General features: G+C 44.4%; 1 protein-coding gene across 8 annotated transcripts in view; it reads right to left on the bottom strand.

Moving 5' to 3' along the window:
* The window catches only part of slc4a2b (solute carrier family 4 member 2b), a 63,315-nt gene that overhangs the window by 13,750 nt on the left and 31,331 nt on the right, over positions 1-18,234 (bottom strand). For all 8 annotated transcript variants that reach the window (XM_086306557.1, XM_086306558.1, XM_086306564.1 and 5 more), the window contains 4 exons: positions 3,374-3,542; positions 3,048-3,283; positions 2,173-2,297; positions 1,146-1,366 (listed from right to left, as the gene is read on the bottom strand). In XM_086306557.1, coding sequence (XP_086162683.1) covers positions 1,146-1,366; positions 2,173-2,297; positions 3,048-3,283; positions 3,374-3,542 — 751 coding nt within the window. The remainder of the gene's footprint in view (positions 1-1,145; positions 1,367-2,172; positions 2,298-3,047; positions 3,284-3,373; positions 3,543-18,234) is intronic.

Genomic DNA, 18,234 nt, shown 5'->3' with positions numbered 1-18,234 from the left:
TTATTATCCATGAAACATTTTCAAACCAGGATAAAAAACAAAAAAAGTGAAGTCCCATTTATTGACCATCAATGGGACTTTTTTCTTTTTTGCATTCACAGTCCAGAGACAAACTGATGATTGTAAATATGTGATTATCTGTATCACAATGACCTGTATCCCACCTCTCTACCTATGACAACCTTAGTTTTGTTGAATAAATCAATAAAAGCAATGGTTGGATTTTTTACTAATAAATAAAATACTCTAATAGATCCATCACCTCAGACATTTTGCCCACAAACTGCATATAAATACTTAGTCTTAGGCAAAGAGCAAAGCAGACACAGACAGCTGGAGACACCACAGATGAGTAGTCATACCTGTTGTGCTTTCTCTGGAATCCACCTGAAGAGTGTGTGCAGAGTTGATGTACTGTAGTCTATTGTCTCTCCTCATAAGAGTCTGGACATGCGCAAAAAGCTAGCAAGCACTCTTTTGTGCACACAAAGCCCTGCACTCTTCACCTGATGACGAAATTGAAGTCATATGGCCCACCGGAGGCTCAAGGATGCAGAAACAATAACAAACCTTTACAGCCTGAGATTTGGTGGATTATGCTGTTTAATCACCGTCGTTTTCTTTTAAGAAAACATCTTTCTATGTTTAACAATAAGTCACTATGTACTGCTGAGCAGGTAAGTATACTTTGTACTATTTTTTGTCCAACCTTGCAAGCTGTAACAATCATCATTTTGTAAAGCAGACAGAAACTGCAGAGTAAGGTGATGATTATCTGTTGGGTTTATCATTACAAGGAGCTCATTTTACATACAGGCAGTCATGTGAGCCACTGGTGATCCCAGAATACAGATAAAAAGAATGCTACATATTTACCAGAATACACAAAACATAAAGAGGTAACGAGTCCTCTTTTAACAATATCAACAGCCAATAAAAAGCAGGAGAGAAACGCTTTATTGCTCACATTACATCTCACTTCAATCAACGCTCAAAGTGCGTTTCCTTCAAAAACACCCCTCAAACACAACCACAGAAGGCTAGTTGGAGGGCACCTATGTCAAATACCCCTTTACACTTTTAGTCTGTGTAGGCTTGAACTTAAGCCACGATTAGTATCTGCTTGCCAAATGATTCGCACTCACTCTTGATGCCGTCCAGGTCAGCAGAGGCCAGCGTCTGAGCTTCGCTCTCATCAGTGGGGATGCGCTGGTACTTGGCCTGCTCGGCACCCGTCATGTTGCCCGTGCGTCGACGCTCTGTCAGGTCGTAACTGCGGCTGGCGGAGGAGACGCGGGTCAGTGGCGTGTGCTCGGCTGGGACTGACTGGGCAGTGGGGCTGGAGGGCTCAGATGAAGGCAGTTTACTAAAGAAGAGCAGAAAGATTAGAAGTAAAAAAAGGATTGTTTTTCATCTTTTATCTTTAGGATTGAACATTTCCCCCTTTAAAAACTGGGAACTGTGCACACTCAACCACACATAAAAATCCTCCCAATAGTTATTTTGTTTTAACAGGACTAACATTGTCGAAGTATTACAGCCTTCTACTGCTTCTCCTACTCTGATAAATGCATTCACGGTGCAAGTTACACATTTAGCTGCAAAAAGCAAAAAAGTGGACAGAGGACAAAGAATTTTAACAACACATCCAGCAAAAATAGACATAATTAACTTACCGTCTAGCGTAAACGCTACTTTACAACCTCGTCTTTAAGTCAACTTCCTCCACTTTAGGTAAGAATGGTTTAAAAGACAAATCTTCTGCGGTTAAGCTGATCTCTAATCGACTCAAAATAAGCAAAAGGTGTATGTGCAGCTTCTTTCAAGCTCAGATTTCTTTAAAAAGGAACAAAGTAAATGTCACAGGTGGAGTCAGGGCTGCTGAGTAGCAACAGGTGATATATGGGTCTCTGAGGACAGGATTCCTCTGGTCCATCTGATCATGCCCAGCAGGCTCACTGGATGCCTGAGACATGGTAACGTACAGTGCATCACACACCCCCGCCCCCCGAACAGGCGTGAGCCTCAGTGCTCTCACCCAAACAGGATGGCTGTGAGGACATTTCATCAAAAAAGACAAAAACATGCATTAAGCAGTCATCGCGGCAGGTAAGGCATGATTACCAACCTAACAATCACGCCCTTGAAGTCTATGAAGCACACTTGACTCACTCTGTGGAAGTTGCGTCTTCATGTTCACCTCCCACACCGGACTGCGGTACGATGTCGAGCTTTCGGACCGAGTGTGGGCTCTCTTTGACACTTTTGGATACATGGTCATCTTCGGAAACGAAGAACTGTGGAGGGAAAAGGAAGCGTGAGAGTGCTGCTTCCTGTAACACGGTCAAAAATAAATAAATCAGATAAATCTAACGTCTCTCACATCCAGACAATGGAGAAACAAAGCCTGTGGAGACTTTTGCACATAAATCAGAGTTATTTAGATGTTGCTGGATTTCAGTATGAATTCAAAGGGAGCAAAAAGTTTCATGCAATCGTTTGATTATTACTTGTTGATTTTATGCGAACTCATTCAAGTGGGTTGAGGCAAATAGCCACCCACTCCGAGTCCGGTTCTGTTTGACATTCCCTTCTATTAAAAGGGGGATTTTTCCTGCCCAGTGTTGATTAGTGTTTGTTTAAGAGTATAGAGTTTCTTCTCAAATTCCACCAAGCCTCAGGAACCCATCAACATTTATTCTGGTCAGCAAATCAAAAAAAAAAAAAAAAAAAGTCTCTTTATGCTTAAAGTAGAAAATCAAAGGTGAAAAGTTGTCAGACAATTGCAAAACCCAGAATTCAACATAATTCAAGCTTTTAATTACTCCCGAAATTAGAACAAGCCTAAAGGTACACAGTAGGTTTCAATTTGGTTTAAAAGAGAAAAGTTACATCACATTGTTCCATTTTCTCGAAGCAAATTTGTATTTAAAACCCATTTTCAACCAATTTTTGTATCAAATAACGCTTCTCGTGGGGTTTTATCTTATTTGCTCCCAAACACTGTGTTAAAAAGACTCAAATGAATCTAATAATAAAATGATTACCTCCACATCTTTGGTTCTCTCTGACTCAGATCGCTCTGACAGAACAGAATTTAGCTCTGTCCCCTCTTCTTCCTCTTCCTCCTCATCTTCACCTTCCTCTATGGGGACACTGCAGAGAGGATGGCTGCTTTTGTGATCTTTATCCTTCTTCCTTTTCTTGCTGCCCTTCCTCCTGCGTACGTCAGAGGGCAGTTTGGACAGAGGCCGGTGGATGTGGTGAGAGGAGTGTCGGTGGTCTGAAACACAGATAAATACATCAATTTCAGAGCTGTTCGCACACAACTGAAAGCATCTCCATGCTTTATGAAGCTTCTGTGCACGCTCACATTCAATGTCTTCGTCATGGTAAATGTGGTGCTCCTTATCAGGCACGGCAGCAGCAGGCGTGAGGATCTGCTGGAAGCGCTGGACACCCAAGGCTTTATTCAGGTCCCCATCATCCTCCTCTTCTGGGCGCGGAGACCCGTGTAGTGATGAAGCAGCAGGAGCTTCTGGCTGCAACAAAAGATGAAAATAAACAAGACAGCAGTGAAATAAGAATGAGGAAATGCTTCAGATTGGCAACCTGTCCAGGGTGTACCCCGCCTCTCGCCCTATGTTAGAAGAGATATGCATATGTCTAAGAGTGCATGCTGAAAACCCAGCTCAGAATGAACAAGTGTGCGCCTCACTTAAAACCACCACTAGAGGGCGTTCTGTCCTAGCTGTGAACACATCAGTTAGGTCATCTCTTCTTCAACATGAGCTTTAAAGTCAGAAACCATAGCCATGAGCTTTGATTAGTTCCAACAGGGATCACATGGGTGATAAGAGATCTGTTTTCCTGCAGCACGACGCAGTAACCCGCTGAGCCCTGCTCCGTCTCTCCCGGTGAGATATTGAGAAAAGGATGGACTGCAGCGATATGACAAGAGTGCTCAGACACCATTCAGCAGGTGGCAAAACTCGGGGATCGCAAGTCATTTGACACCCTGTTAAATGTTCCCAACATGGTGGTCCTACACTAGGCTTTCCTGTGCTGCAGGGAGCAACAGCAAACGTGATGATAGTTTTGTGTCTAGGCTCAAAGTTTTGGCACAGATGGTACTGTACTCTTATTGTTATCAAATACTTTTCTGATGGTTTAAACTACAAAACTTCAGTTTAACTACTAGTAATTCAATTAAAACGACAATAAAAATGTCGTTACTTACAAGCACGCTGTAAAATATTTTTAGCGTTTTTTTATAGCTCACATCACATTTTCTACACCTTCTACAGCACCTGTGTGATGTACAAAGGTCCCCTAGACACACGAAGATTATGAAGTCCATCGAGATGAGAAAATTTAAGCGGGAAACTTTCTGGTTAATAATAATTATAGGTCAACAGATGATCAGACATGCAGGCATGTGCAGGAAGAGTGTGGAAAACTGACTCCCATAGCCTGTAACACCATGCTTCTTTTTGCATGCCACACAAAGGTGACAGCAGCGGTAAGCCCTCTGCTGAACGGAGGACGGGCTGAAAATAAAAGGCTTTCAAGAAAACGTTCAATATTGACCCAAGGTTCAATTTCTCAGATCTCTCTCCACCCCCCCACCCCCCCGTTTTTTTTTTAAACAAGTGCCTAAAAACAGGAGTGAGCAGACTCACTGCACCTCAGTGACCTCCAGAGTCAAGAATTCAGCTTTAAGGACCAATAACCAAGCAGATCTGTGCTATTTTGCTATGAACTGAAGCATCAGCCTGCATCCACTTCACCATCAACCGTTCAGCACTTAATTACTGATCCAAAACCCTGCAGCGCATTATCCAGACGAGTGAAGCCCTCAGAGTGTAGCTAAATGATCTCGTTGTTTGTTTTTACAGGGCCCTCATTCATATCATGGTTTCACGGTGAATCCCTCGAGGTGGAAGCAACGTGTGAAGGATTCTCGAAGGGGTGCAAGAATTTTCCACAACCGACGGCACGTATGAGAACAAGCTGAGGGAAGCATAGTAGGGAAAAAAAGAGAGCAGAAAAAAAACGAGTAAATTGAATAAGATCAACACTTCTTCTGCAGTTTCAGTGACTTACCTCGCTCATGACGTGAGCTTTATCAAAAGCACGGTTTTTGGTGACAACAAGCGTCAGCGCCCTCCACCATGACAAAACTGGATCTCTTACTTCACTCAGCACCTCTATTAAAGAACTGCAGGCAGGAGATATCCCTCTCCCCCTGCTTATCAAAGCCTCGTGATGCCATAATCAGAGCCCTATCGCCCAGCCTGCCACCTTCACCAGGTTGCGTATTGTGCCGAGGCCGAACAAACAAGACTCGCATTCTCGCTTTGAGGACAAGTGTGGCCTGAAAGGACAAGCCGTGTTTAAACAGTCAAGAACAAAACCCGACGCTGACATTCATCCCCACGTTTTCCACATAAAGTCTAAATATTTACCTGGGTGCTTTAAGTGCATATGATCTAAACCTCTTACACTTCTTTTTTTTTGAAGGCTAATATTGACAGAAGTAATGTTAAGCAACGGGCTGAAAAGAAACATGAAAGACTCAAAAGTGACTAAAATCTGACCTGTGAATTACAGTCTGTCTCAATTACAGAAACTAACAAATGCAGCTGTTTTCACCACATATCTACAGCTACATTTAAGACTTTTTAACAGTACATTAAATTATTTTGATGCACGCTCAATCATCCAGGTAAGGAAAACCTAAAAAAAGCTGGACACGTTTTCTCAGACTGAAAAGAGATGAACAGAATCTACTTATTTGGGTTCTACTTTAAATGAAACTAATTAAACTTGACATGGAACCAAAGAGCAGTGTGAAAATAGACTCTTTCCAAGAGCTCGAGTTTATGCACGTTGCTCAAATATATTCATTACGGCGAAAAGAAAAACAAAAGTGTGACCCATCTTAAACACACAACGCAGTTTGTTTCATAAGCATTTCCAGTTTTTAGCTTGAGCTAGAACTGTTAAGTTAGACATTTTGCAGTCAATGCTTTTTTAAACATGTGAAAAAGCCTGAAAGGTTGAGTCAGACAATAAAGCACGCTCTTAATACTGAATTTGCACTGCATGATCCAAATGTGTAGACCGGGGCTAGAGATGTGCGGTTTGAGACCCGGCAAAACTGAGTTTAAGACATTTTAATATTTTAGCTTTAGCCAGAAAATGAGAGAAGTTTAAATGCATTAGTAACATAATTCAATCTAAGCACACTCTTCATCAATCCTGTTTAAGTGGTTCAGCTATTTCAACAAATGATCTATGTTCATGTATGAGAATTAGCAGTTGAGGGAGCTAATGTACGGTAATGCAATCTAATGGATCCAATACAGAGAAAAAAACAGTTTAGGATTTCAATTGTTGTGAGCTGAAGAAGGAAGAACAGTGCACAGAGTCCTGGGAGGACTTGAGACGGGGTCTGGGTGCTAGGGAAGACTTATCAGATGACTGGGGAAAGTTCAGCAGTAGTGCCAAGAAGGTGTTCGGTGTGTCCTCTGGACAGAGCAAAGAGGACAAAGAAACTTGGCTGTGGAATGAGGGAGTACAAGAAAGTGTTCAAAGAAAGAGGTTGACAGAGAATAAGTGGGATAGGCAGGATGTTTAAGAAAGTAGACAGGAGTACTGGGAAGCGAGGTGTACAGGAACGAGAGGTGGTAAAGACAAGGAAAAAGTTTATAGTGAGTTGTACCTACTGATCTCCAAAGGCCTGAGCATTTCAAAGGTTACTGTGTCTGATGTGGGCGTGTCTGATCATTACTGTGTTTTCTTTGAAAGTAAAATCTCAGCCCACATAAATATATCAACAACAGTGATCACAAAACGGTGTATAACTGAACACAGTAGTGCAATTTTTAACCAGGTCTTCCCATTAACACCTGACCTGTCCAGAGGGTCAGTCAATGAGCTCGTCAATAGCTTCAATGCTAACATGTTAAATGTAATGGACACTATTGCTCCCATTAAGGTGAAGGTTATCTCTGGAAGGAAAAAGTCTCCATGGAGAAACTCCACACTGGTGAAAAATGAAAAAAGAGAGTGTAGGAAAGCTGAGCGCAGATGGAGAAAAACAAACCTCCAGGTTCATTATGACATTTATAAAGAGAAACTTCACAATTATAATTTACAACTGAGGAATGCAAGGAGGTCCTACTTCTCTGACATCATCACTAAAAACAGTCATAATGCTCGGGTCTTATTTTCTACAGTTGACAGGCTAACAAACCCTCCTGTGTCAGTGGCAGCTGAACTTCATTCGACCATGGCCTGCAATGACTTTGCCAAATTCTTCACTGAAAAAATCCAAAAAATTAGACAAGCAATTGGTACATCAACAGCAGATCCAGGATATGTACTGTGTCCACCAAAAAACTGTTTAAACACCATGAAACAGTTTCACCCTATTAACAGCAAAGACCTGGAGGACATCTTAGGTCAACTGAACTCCTCCTCCTGCTGTTTAGATGTCCTGCCAACAAGTTTTTTCAAAAAGGTCTCAAAGACTTTAGAGTCAGGCCTGTTACAGATCGTCAACTTTTCTTTATTATCAGGTGTGTTTCCAGAATCACTAAAAACTGCTGTAATCAAACCTATACTGAAAAAGAACAATCTTGACAAGACACAAATGAACAACTACAGGCCGATCTCAAATCTCCCGTTTTTAAGTAAGATCATTGAAAAAGCAGTTTCTCAACAGCTCAGTTACTTCTTAAAACAGAATAATTGCTACGACGCCTTCCAGTCAGGTTTTAGACAGAACCACAGCACTGAAACTGCTCTGACCAAAGTGTTCAATGACATGTGTCTGAATACAGACAGTGGAAAAATGTCAGTCTTAGTTTTACTGGATCTCAGTGCAGCATTTGATACAGTTGACCACAACATATTACTCAAACGACTGGAGAACTGGGCAGGTCTTTCAGGAACTGTACTAAACTGGTTCAAAACATACGTAGAAAACAGGAAATACTTTGTATCAATAGGTAACTTCACATCTGAGCAGACAAGTATCACATGTGGAGTTCCCCAAGGTTCCATCTTGGGACCCCTTCTGTTTAACATCTACATGCTCCCACTGGCACAGATTATAAACAACAACAAAATAAACTATCACAGCTATGCAGATGACACACAAATATATATCACAATGTCACCAGGAGACCGAGGCCCTGTACAGGCTCTTGGTAAATGCATTGAGGAAATTAATGACTGGTTGTGCCACAATTTTCTCCAGCTAAACAAAAACAAAACTGAGGTAATAGTCTTTGGCGCCAAAGAAAAACGATTACAGGTCACCAGAGAACTTCAATCTATACATCTAAAAACCACAAACCAGGCGAGAAATTTGGGTGTAGTGATGGATGCAGACCTAAACTTAGAGAAACACATTAAGACAATAACAAAGTCAGCTTACTATCACCTCAAGAATATTTCAAGGATAAAAGATCTGATGTCTCAACAGGACCTGGAAAAACTAGTCCATGCATTCATCTTTAGTAGGCTTGATTACTGTAACAGCATCTTTACAGGTCTACCTAAAAAAATCAGTCAGACAACTACAGCTCATTCAGAACTCTGCTGCTCGAGTCCTCACTAAGACCAAAAAAGTGGACCACATCAGTCCAGCTCTGAGGTCCTTACACTGGCTGCCTGTCCGTCAGAGGATAGACTTTAAAGTTCTGATGCTGGCCTATAAAGCTCTGAATGGTTTAGGACCAAAATACATCAATGACCTCCTGACCCAGTATGAACCATCCAGATCCCTCAGGTCATCTGGATCCGGTCTTTTATCAGTTCCCAGAGTCAGAACCAGACACGGAGAAGCTGCATTCAGCTTTTATGCTCCTTATATCTGGAACAAACTCCCAGAAAGCCTCAGATCAGCTGAAACACTCAGTTTATTTAAATCCAGGTTGAAGACTCACCTGTTCTCAGCTGCATTTGAATAAAGCACCAAATCCACACTTTAAGCTTAAATTTCAAAACTTACATTAACTACTGATTTTATCTATTGTTCTGATTTTATCTGTTTTGATTTTATATACTGTTGTTTGTTTGTTTGTTTGTTAATTAGTTAGTTTATTTGCTTGTTTTAATCAATTTTAAATCATGCTTTTTATTTGTTCTTGTTTCTGATGTCTCTGTAAAGCACTTTGAATCACCTTGTTGTTGAATTGTGCTATACAAATAAACTTGCCTTGCCTTGCCTTGTATGTGAGGCTGGATACTGAAGGAGTGTTCATAGCTGCACCGTGCTGTTCTCTTCAAGGAATTACCATTCCACTGCTTTGATAGCACTTTAAAGCATATACCTAAGGTTAGAGCATTTAATATTAATTCAGTACCAACTGAGTCATGTGTGATTCAGCGAATTTCAGTTATTTACCCACATTAAGGCCTGTTTAGCTTAGGCTCAGCTCTTTTGTGTTGGTGCAACCTGACAGGAGCCCATCCACTCGCGTTACATATAAAATGTTATAACGCAAGTTAAATCATCAGTCAAGCAGAAGTTAACACCAAGATAAAAGTAGCGAGGTAGTGGCTGGATTTCATCTTTACTTTTTGCGGATGATGTCATTCTGTTTGCTTCAACAGGTGGTGACCTCCAGCTTGCACCGGAGCAGTTTGTGGTCAAGTATGAGACGTCGAGAATGAGATTCAGCACCTCCAAGTCCGAGATGATGGTTCTCAGCTGGAAAAGGGTGGCGTGCCCTCTCCTGGTCAGGGGAACGTTTCTACCCCAGGTGGAGGGGTTTAAGTATCGGGGTCTTTTTCATGAGTGAGGGGAGAGTGAAGCGTGAGCCACAGAAAGGAGTTTCCTTTAGAAGTGTCCTGGACTGTGTTAAACTTGATTTGGACTTCTTTGGGAAATCTGATTTATGACGAAACCAGAAGTCACTCTTGACCCTACACCGCAACTCTCCACGCCATTCACACCGTTGTGAGCTGCATCAGTCTGATGTGTAGTTGCATTTCTCAGGAGGTGCACATCAAAGGTTATAGCATAAGGTTAAAATGAATTCACAATTACATTGTAAATTACATCATAGATTTGCCTTCGAAGCATGAGTCACGCATTAGAAATAGGGTGAGGAGGGCTGTCTGTGTCAAAAGGAGCCAGTTGAGGTGGTTTGGGCATCTGACTAGGATGCCTCCTGGACAATTCCTAGGCATGTATTTCAAGTATTTCCTACTGGAAACAGGTCCTGGGAAAGACCTAGGACTCTGAAGATATTATCTCTCTCAGCTGGCTTGGGAACAACTTTGTATCCCCCTGGATGAGCTGGAAGACGTGGCCAGGGCGAGCAAAGTCTGCCTGAGCTGATCCCACATATGCGGCAAAAGAAATATGGATGGATAATTTTAAAAGGGGCATGTCTAGTTAGTGTGGCAGGATGAATGTTATCCCTCGGTCCAACCCACTTTCAGCCTGGCCCATTAGGGGGCGCTGGTATAAATAGTGGCCATTTGAGTGTCTCTGCATTGTTTGCCTGTGATCTCCTTTTTGGTCACCTGACTTCCTCGGTGTGGTAGAGATCGTTTGTGGGTTACTCCTCTAAAGTCTCCATCGCGGCTGGTCGTAGCTATAGAAGCCTCCTCTGAGCTATTCTGCTTACGTTCTATGACCCGGCTTACTTGGTACGTAATCAACTTTTGTTACGCTCTCTGCCTTCTATTGTTCTTTTATAGTAATTATTATGTTTCGCAGGAAGTGTGGGCCATAGTTTTGCGCCAAGCTACGCGAACTGAAGTGCTGCTGTTTTGCCTTGCTGTGCTTTTACCGTCTGTTCCCGTTGTGAGAACTCTTTCCCTGCTGCTGTCAGCTTTTACAGTGGACGTCGGCGTGGACAACGGCCATATGCATGCCGGTTATCGGAGTCAGCTGGCGTGCATATTGATTGACTGTTAACTTATCGTCGTGTGGACGGCAAGTTGGAGCAGTACGGCGATTCCGTTTGCTCCAGATTTTAGAGTTTTATTCAGATTGTATGTTGTTTTATTGCTTTTTGATTTGTAGTTTGGATTCTCTGTTACACCACTGGTGGGAGGCCCTTTTTCTAGCTGTAGATCACCAGTGTGGTCCTGCAGTTGGGTTATCCCCCGGTGCTACACATTAGTTTGTTGTAATATATTAAAATTTTCTTTGTTTCTTTTTATTCAGATGCGGAGTGCCGACGTGGAGGAGACTAGGGTGCCTTGGTGGTGGGATCCCTTGAGTGTACACACCTGCCTTGTTTAGTTTATTAGTGTGAGTGTGTGTGATAGTGTGCTGCACTTGTGTTTTGGGTGTGTTTTCTTTCTTTAGTTTGTGTGTGGCATCCCTGCCCCTCCACTGGTAAGCCTCAGCTCTGAATACCTTTTTAAGCATATTTGTACTTGAATATTTATGATTGTGCTTTTATATGGTGTTTTAGATAATTATTAATAAATTGTGAATTTGTTGATCATTGAACCTCGTCTCTGGACTGAGTATAGCGAACCTAAGTGCCTTTCTGGTGATTTAGTGTTACTTTCAGTATTCTCTGGGTGAAATTCCCAGGGTGGCGTTGTCTTTTTAAAACTGCAAAGAGTATTTACTTTATATCCCATCCTCGTCTCGCCACAAACTTGGCGTTGTTGTCGACAGGATATACTCTTTAAAACAGAGACGTGTGTTCTTCTTTTTTGTTTGGTGTAACGTAAATTGTTTTTTTATATTATTTTGTACAGAATAAAGGCAAAGCAGCAGCTACTTTGGTGTGGGATTTCACAGCTGTGTTACAGAGATGGAGGAAGAGTTACAGGAACTCAGGGACTTGATCGCGCAGCTGAAAGCAGACAATGAGAGGTTGCGTCAGGAGAGGGCTGTTGGGTCAGGTACTAGTGCTACACCTTCTACTTCAACTGCATCATCTGTTAACCCCTCAACGGCTGGTGTCTCTGTAGCAGAGAGACTAGTTTTTGTGCCCCGTGACAGAAAATGCCCTATGTTTAGAGGAAAATCAGGTATAGGGTTGAATGAATGGTTGGAGGAAATAGAAGGTTGTGCTAGAGCACGTCATTTGTCTTTGGCTGATAAAGCATTTTTCCTGTTTGACCACCTAGAAGGGGAAGCACGTGAGGAGATCAAATATCGCTCTAGTGCAGAGAGGACTGATCCTGCTAAGATAATCACTATATTGCAAGAACTGTATGGCTGTTCAGACTCCTATGTAGCATTGCAGGAAGCTTTCTTCTCTAGAAAACAGCAGGAAAGTGAGACACTGCAAGAGTTTTCCCTCGCTCTCTTGGGTCTTATGGAAAAAGTTAAATCGAGTGCCCCCAATGGCATGCCCAATGCTGATGTTTTATTAAGAGATCAATTTGTTGAACAGGTCTTAGATAGTACCTTGCGGCGGGAGTTAAAGCAGCTAGTAAGGAGGCAGCCAACGCTGACATTGCTGGAGATTAGAGGGGAAGCTATTAGGTGGGAACGTGAAGGGTTGCCTAGTGGCGTTAGGCATAGAAGCAGTTCTGTCCCTTCTGTTTATGGCATTCAGTATGGGGTCCATAGCGGTCCCTCAGGAATAGCTCAGTCTACCCATTTGTCTGAGATGAGCGAGATGAAGGAATTGTTAAAGCGCCAGCAGGAGCAACTTAATCAGCTCACTCAGAGCATTGCTCGATTGCAGGGCCCCCATCGAATGCCTCGCTCAGGACGGGGCGACTCCATTATATGCCGTCGTTGTCAGCAACCTGGACATTTTGCTCGGGAGTGTGATGGGGAACGCGTTCCTTGTTCCCGGCCTCCTTCGCAGGCCCCTCTGCATAATCGCAGGCACTCTCCTTTAAATACGGCTTCGGAAAACTAGCACCCTCCGTATTGCCGAGCCACAGTTCGGGTGGGGTGTCCATTGGCTCAAGGGTTGCTTCTAATGGTCCAGAGGCAGTCTCCAAATTAATTTCATCCTGTCCTCATATAGATGTGGACATGGGCGGTATAAAAGTACCTTGTTTGGTTGATACGGGGTCCATGGTCTCCACCATTACTGAAAGTTTTTTCCGCCAGCATTTTGAGTCCTGGGGTCAAGAGCGTCTCCAAGCTTGTCATTGGTTGCAGCTTAAAGCGGCTAATGGGTTGTCCATTCCTTACCTTGGCTATATCGAGCTAAGTGTAGAGCTCTGTGACAAGTTTCTTCCACAGTGTGGCGTGTTGGTCGTTAAAGATCCTCCAGGTGCAGGACCTTCCACGGTTCCGGGTGTATTGGGGATGAATGTCATTCGGAAGTGTTACCACGAGCTTTTTGGGCAACACGGTGAAGCATTGTTTAGTTTGGGCTTTGTCACAGAGGCCCCTAAACCCCTTGTGCAGGCGCTGCAAAAGTGCCATGACGTTAGTATAAGAGCCCCACTGGATTTGTCTGGCCATGTGAGAGTGAGGGGTAAGCGAGCATGTTGCATTCCGGGTGGTGTAATGAAAGTAGTGGCCGCCACCTGTTCTGAGCAATATTCAGGTGCCACTGTGTTATTTGAACCTACTGATGTTAACTTGCCTGCTGGACTTTTAGCGTCCCCTGCATTGGTTCGAGTGGTTAGAGGTACTGCATACATACCAGTTGTTAATGTAGGGACTACGGCGGTCTTGCTTTACCCTAGGACCGTTATAGGGACCCTGGAAGATGTTCATGTGGTCAGTTTGCCCGCTGGTGTGACAGAAGTACTCCCTAACGTAGCCACAATGGCATCTCACACCGCCACTCCTACTGTGCAGGATCAGATGGAAGGGATTGATTTGTCTAAACTGTCAGCAGAGGAACAGGGACAGGTGAGGTCTCTCCTTAAGAAATACAGCTCGGTCTTTTCTGCTCATGACACTGATTTGGGTTGCACTAACTTGATCTCCCATGACATTCCAGTCTTAGACGATATCCCCGTGCGGCAGCGTTATAGGCGCATCCCCCCTTCAGAGTACGAGGTTGTGAAAGAGCATATTAACCAGTTGTTAGGGGCCGAGGTGATTAGAGAGAGTAGCAGCCCCTATGCTTCTCCCATTGTGCTCGTTAAGAAGAAGGATGGCAGCCCGCGCATGTGTGTTGATTATCGGCAACTGAACAACAAGACAAGGAAAGATGCATTCCCCCTGCCGCGCATTGAAGAATCCTTAGATGCGCTGACTGGTGCCCGTTGGTTTTCCACCATGGATTTAGCAAGTGGCTATAATCAGGTCCCAGTTACGGAAGAGGATAGGCCCAAGACTGCCTTCTGTACTCCTTTCGGCCTATTTGAATGGAACCGAATGCCATTTGGGCTCTGTAATGCCCCTAGCACCTTCCAGAGACTAATGCAACGCCTTTTCGGTGATCAACAGTGCCAGTCTCTGCTTCTCTATCTTGATGACATTGTAATCTTTTCATCAACAGTATCGCAACATCTTGAGCGGATGGATGTGGTGCTAGGTCGGCTTCAGCAGGAAGGTTTAAAAGCCAAGCTTGCCAAATGTGCCTTTTTCCAGCGGGAGGTTCGCTACCTAGGCCATGTCATCTCCGATCAAGGTGTCTCTACGGACCCTAGCAAGGTGGAAGTGGTGGCTAACTGGCAGCCTCCTAAGACTGTTTCGGAACTACGCTCCTTCCTTGGGTTTGCCAGCTATTATCGCCGTTTTGTGGAGGGTTTTGCCAAGTTGGCGGCACCTCTGCATAGACTGGTGGCAGAGTGGGGAGGCAGAAAATCAAAGAAGAGGTCAGAGCATGGTGTCGTGGAGAACTGGACTGCAGAGTGTGCTCAAAGTTTTGAGGCATTAAAGACTAAACTGACAACAGCACCAGTGCTCGCTTATGCAGATTTCTCTTTGCCTTTTATTTTAGAAGTGGATGCCAGCCATGCCGGCCTAGGGGCAGTGCTTTCCCAGGAGCAGGGAGGTAAAGTGAGGCCAATAGCCTATGCCAGTCGGGGTTTGAGGCCCCCTGAGCGCAATATGCTAAATTATAGCTCCATGAAGCTGGAGTTTTTGGCACTTAAGTGGGCCATGACTGAGAAATTTAGAGAGTACTTGTTGGGCCACAAGTGTATTGTTTACACCGACAACAATCCTCTTAGTCACTTGTCTTCTGCTAAACTTGGGGCTACTGAACAGCGCTGGGCAGCTCAGCTCGCTTCGTTTGACTTTGACTTAAAGTACAGGTCAGGAAGGAGTAATAAGAATGCAGACGCTTTATCTCGCCAGCATCCACCTGATCCTCAGGAGATTAAAGCCATGGTTCCTGGTACAGCCTTGCCTGGACCTCTTCAACAAGCCTTGCGGCTGGAACCAGCTGAGGTATCACAAGCTGCCATTACAGTTTTGCCCCATCTCACTACTCCTGATCTTCATACCCTCCAACAGGTCGACCCAGTGATAAAAGAGATCTTGGTGTTCTGGAGACGGAAGCAGCGACCCAGCTTTGAGGAGCGGCAGCAGCTTGCTCCACTTGCTCTGGTGCTGCTACGACAATGGGATCGTCTGATCGAAAGGGAAGGAGTTCTGTATCGTCAGGTTCATCGCCCTGACGGTGCCGAGGTGGTACTTCAGCTTTTGCTGCCTAGTGCACTAATTGAGCAGGTGTTGACTCATGTTCATCAGGAGCACGGCCATCAAGGTGTGGAAAGGACCCTAGCGCTTCTCCGCTCACGGTGCTATTGGCCAGGTATGTCTGCTGAGGTAGCTCGTTGGTGTCAGAGATGCGAACGTTGCCAAGTTGCAAAAGACACCCAACCAGCAGCTCAAAGTTTCATGGGACATTTGTTGGCTTCTCGACCAAATGAAATCTTGGCCATTGATTACACCTTGCTCGAACCTTCCCGGAATGGGCTGGAGAACGTTTTGGTGATGACTGATGTTTTCAGCAAGTATACATTGGCTGTCCCCACTCGTGACCAATGTGCTGCTACAGTGGCCCAGGTTCTCGTGACTGAGTGGTTTTCGAAGTTTGGTGTACCAGCGCGTATCCATTCCGATCAGGGTCGTAACTTTGAAAGCTCCCTGATCCAGCAGCTCTGCAGGTTTTATGGTATCGAGAAGTCCCACACTACTCCTTATCATCCGGCTGGAAATGGTCAGTGTGAACGTTTTAATAGGACTTTGCACAATTTGTTGCGGACCCTGCCAGTATCCAGAAAAAGAGACTGGAATGTATGTTTGCCCCAGTTACTCTACTGTTATAATACCACTCCCCATCAGGCTACTGGGGAAACCCCATTCTTATTGATGTTTGGGCAAGAACCCAGGTTGCCAGTGGACTTTCTGTTGGGCAGAGTACCGGACCCCATCAGTGGAGATGTGCACGAGTGGATTCAGGAGCATCAAGCCCGGCTACAGGTTGTACATGAAGGAGCCAAGGAACGATTGCAATTGGCTGCCGACCGCAGAAAGAGGCACCATGATAAAAAGGTGAAAGAGGCACCATTGAACAATGGCCAGTTGGTGTTCCTGCGCGATCTGAGTGGAAGAGGGAGATGTAAAATCCAAGATAAATGGAAACCCGTGGTATATAGAATCCTGAAGGCACCTAAAGGAGGTGGGGCAGTATATACCATTGCACCTGCAGATGATCCCAGCAGTGTGAAGCATGTTCATCGTACCTTGTTGAAGGCTGTGGTAACGGCAGCTACACCATCAGAAGGGCCTGCTCCAAGCAGTAGCTCACATGGCCCAGAAATATCCTCCCCAGAACCAGGACATGACTCATCACGTGACAGTGACCTGTTATTCCTGAGCATAGGAGCTCCTCAAGTAAATGTTTCACCATCTTACAGCCCAGTGGCAGTGATTCCAAGTAGCCCTGAGTTGTTGCTTCCACCAGAAGACCGAACTTCCGATGTTCCAGCCACTTGTACAGTTACTCCGAGTGTAGCACCAGTTCCATCTAGCTCTCTTCCTGCTCCCTCTACGAGTTCTGATACAAGAAATGTGGTGGTGCGAAAAACAACCCGGTCCACAGCTGGCCAGCATTCAAACATCCATCATCTCCCAAGACCAACAGGGGAGGTGGCACAAGGGGCTGCTAACTCTATTTCTGAGCCTAGGGTACATGCTGTCTCTGCATTTTTTAGGCCTTGGGACTAATCTGGGTGTCTTTGTAATTCATCGTCGGGGCGACGATGCAAGAAGGAGGGGTAGAATGTGGCAGGATGAATGTTATCCCTCGGTCCAACCCACTTTCAGCCTGGCCCATTAGGGGGCGCTGGTATAAATAGTGGCCATTTGAGTGTCTCTGCATTGTTTGCCTGTGATCTCCTTTTTGGTCACCTGACTTCCTCGGTGTGGTAGAGATCGTTTGTGGGTTACTCCTCTAAAGTCTCCATCGCGGCTGGTCGTAGCTATAGAAGCCTCCTCTGAGCTATTCTGCTTACGTTCTATGACCCGGCTTACTTGGTACGTAATCAACTTTTGTTACGCTCTCTGCCTTCTATTGTTCTTTTATAGTAATTATTATGTTTCGCAGGAAGTGTGGGCCATAGTTTTGCGCCAAGCTACGCGAACTGAAGTGCTGCTGTTTTGCCTTGCTGTGCTTTTACCGTCTGTTCCCGTTGTGAGAACTCTTTCCCTGCTGCTGTCAGCTTTTACAGTGGACGTCGGCGTGGACAACGGCCATATGCATGCCGGTTATCGGAGTCAGCTGGCGTGCATATTGATTGACTGTTAACTTATCGTCGTGTGGACGGCAAGTTGGAGCAGTACGGCGATTCCGTTTGCTCCAGATTTTAGAGTTTTATTCAGATTGTATGTTGTTTTATTGCTTTTTGATTTGTAGTTTGGATTCTCTGTTACACCACTGGTGGGAGGCCCTTTTTCTAGCTGTAGATCACCAGTGTGGTCCTGCAGTTGGGTTATCCCCCGGTGCTACACATTAGTTTGTTGTAATATATTAAAATTTTCTTTGTTTCTTTTTATTCAGATGCGGAGTGCCGACGTGGAGGAGACTAGGGTGCCTTGGTGGTGGGATCCCTTGAGTGTACACACCTGCCTTGTTTAGTTTATTAGTGTGAGTGTGTGTGATAGTGTGCTGCACTTGTGTTTTGGGTGTGTTTTCTTTCTTTAGTTTGTGTGTGGCATCCCTGCCCCTCCACTGGTAAGCCTCAGCTCTGAATACCTTTTTAAGCATATTTGTACTTGAATATTTATGATTGTGCTTTTATATGGTGTTTTAGATAATTATTAATAAATTGTGAATTTGTTGATCATTGAACCTCGTCTCTGGACTG

Source organism: Aulonocara sp. 'chitande type north' Nkhata Bay, linkage group LG9 (genome assembly GCF_057382095.1).
Source record: "Aulonocara sp. 'chitande type north' Nkhata Bay isolate Kocher_YH1m ecotype deep benthic linkage group LG9, A_spYH_male_GT1.1, whole genome shotgun sequence".
Taxonomy (NCBI): domain Eukaryota; kingdom Metazoa; phylum Chordata; class Actinopteri; order Cichliformes; family Cichlidae; genus Aulonocara; species Aulonocara sp. 'chitande type north' Nkhata Bay.
Note: the sequence above shows the minus strand (reverse complement) of the source record. Positions and strands in the feature narration are given on the sequence as shown.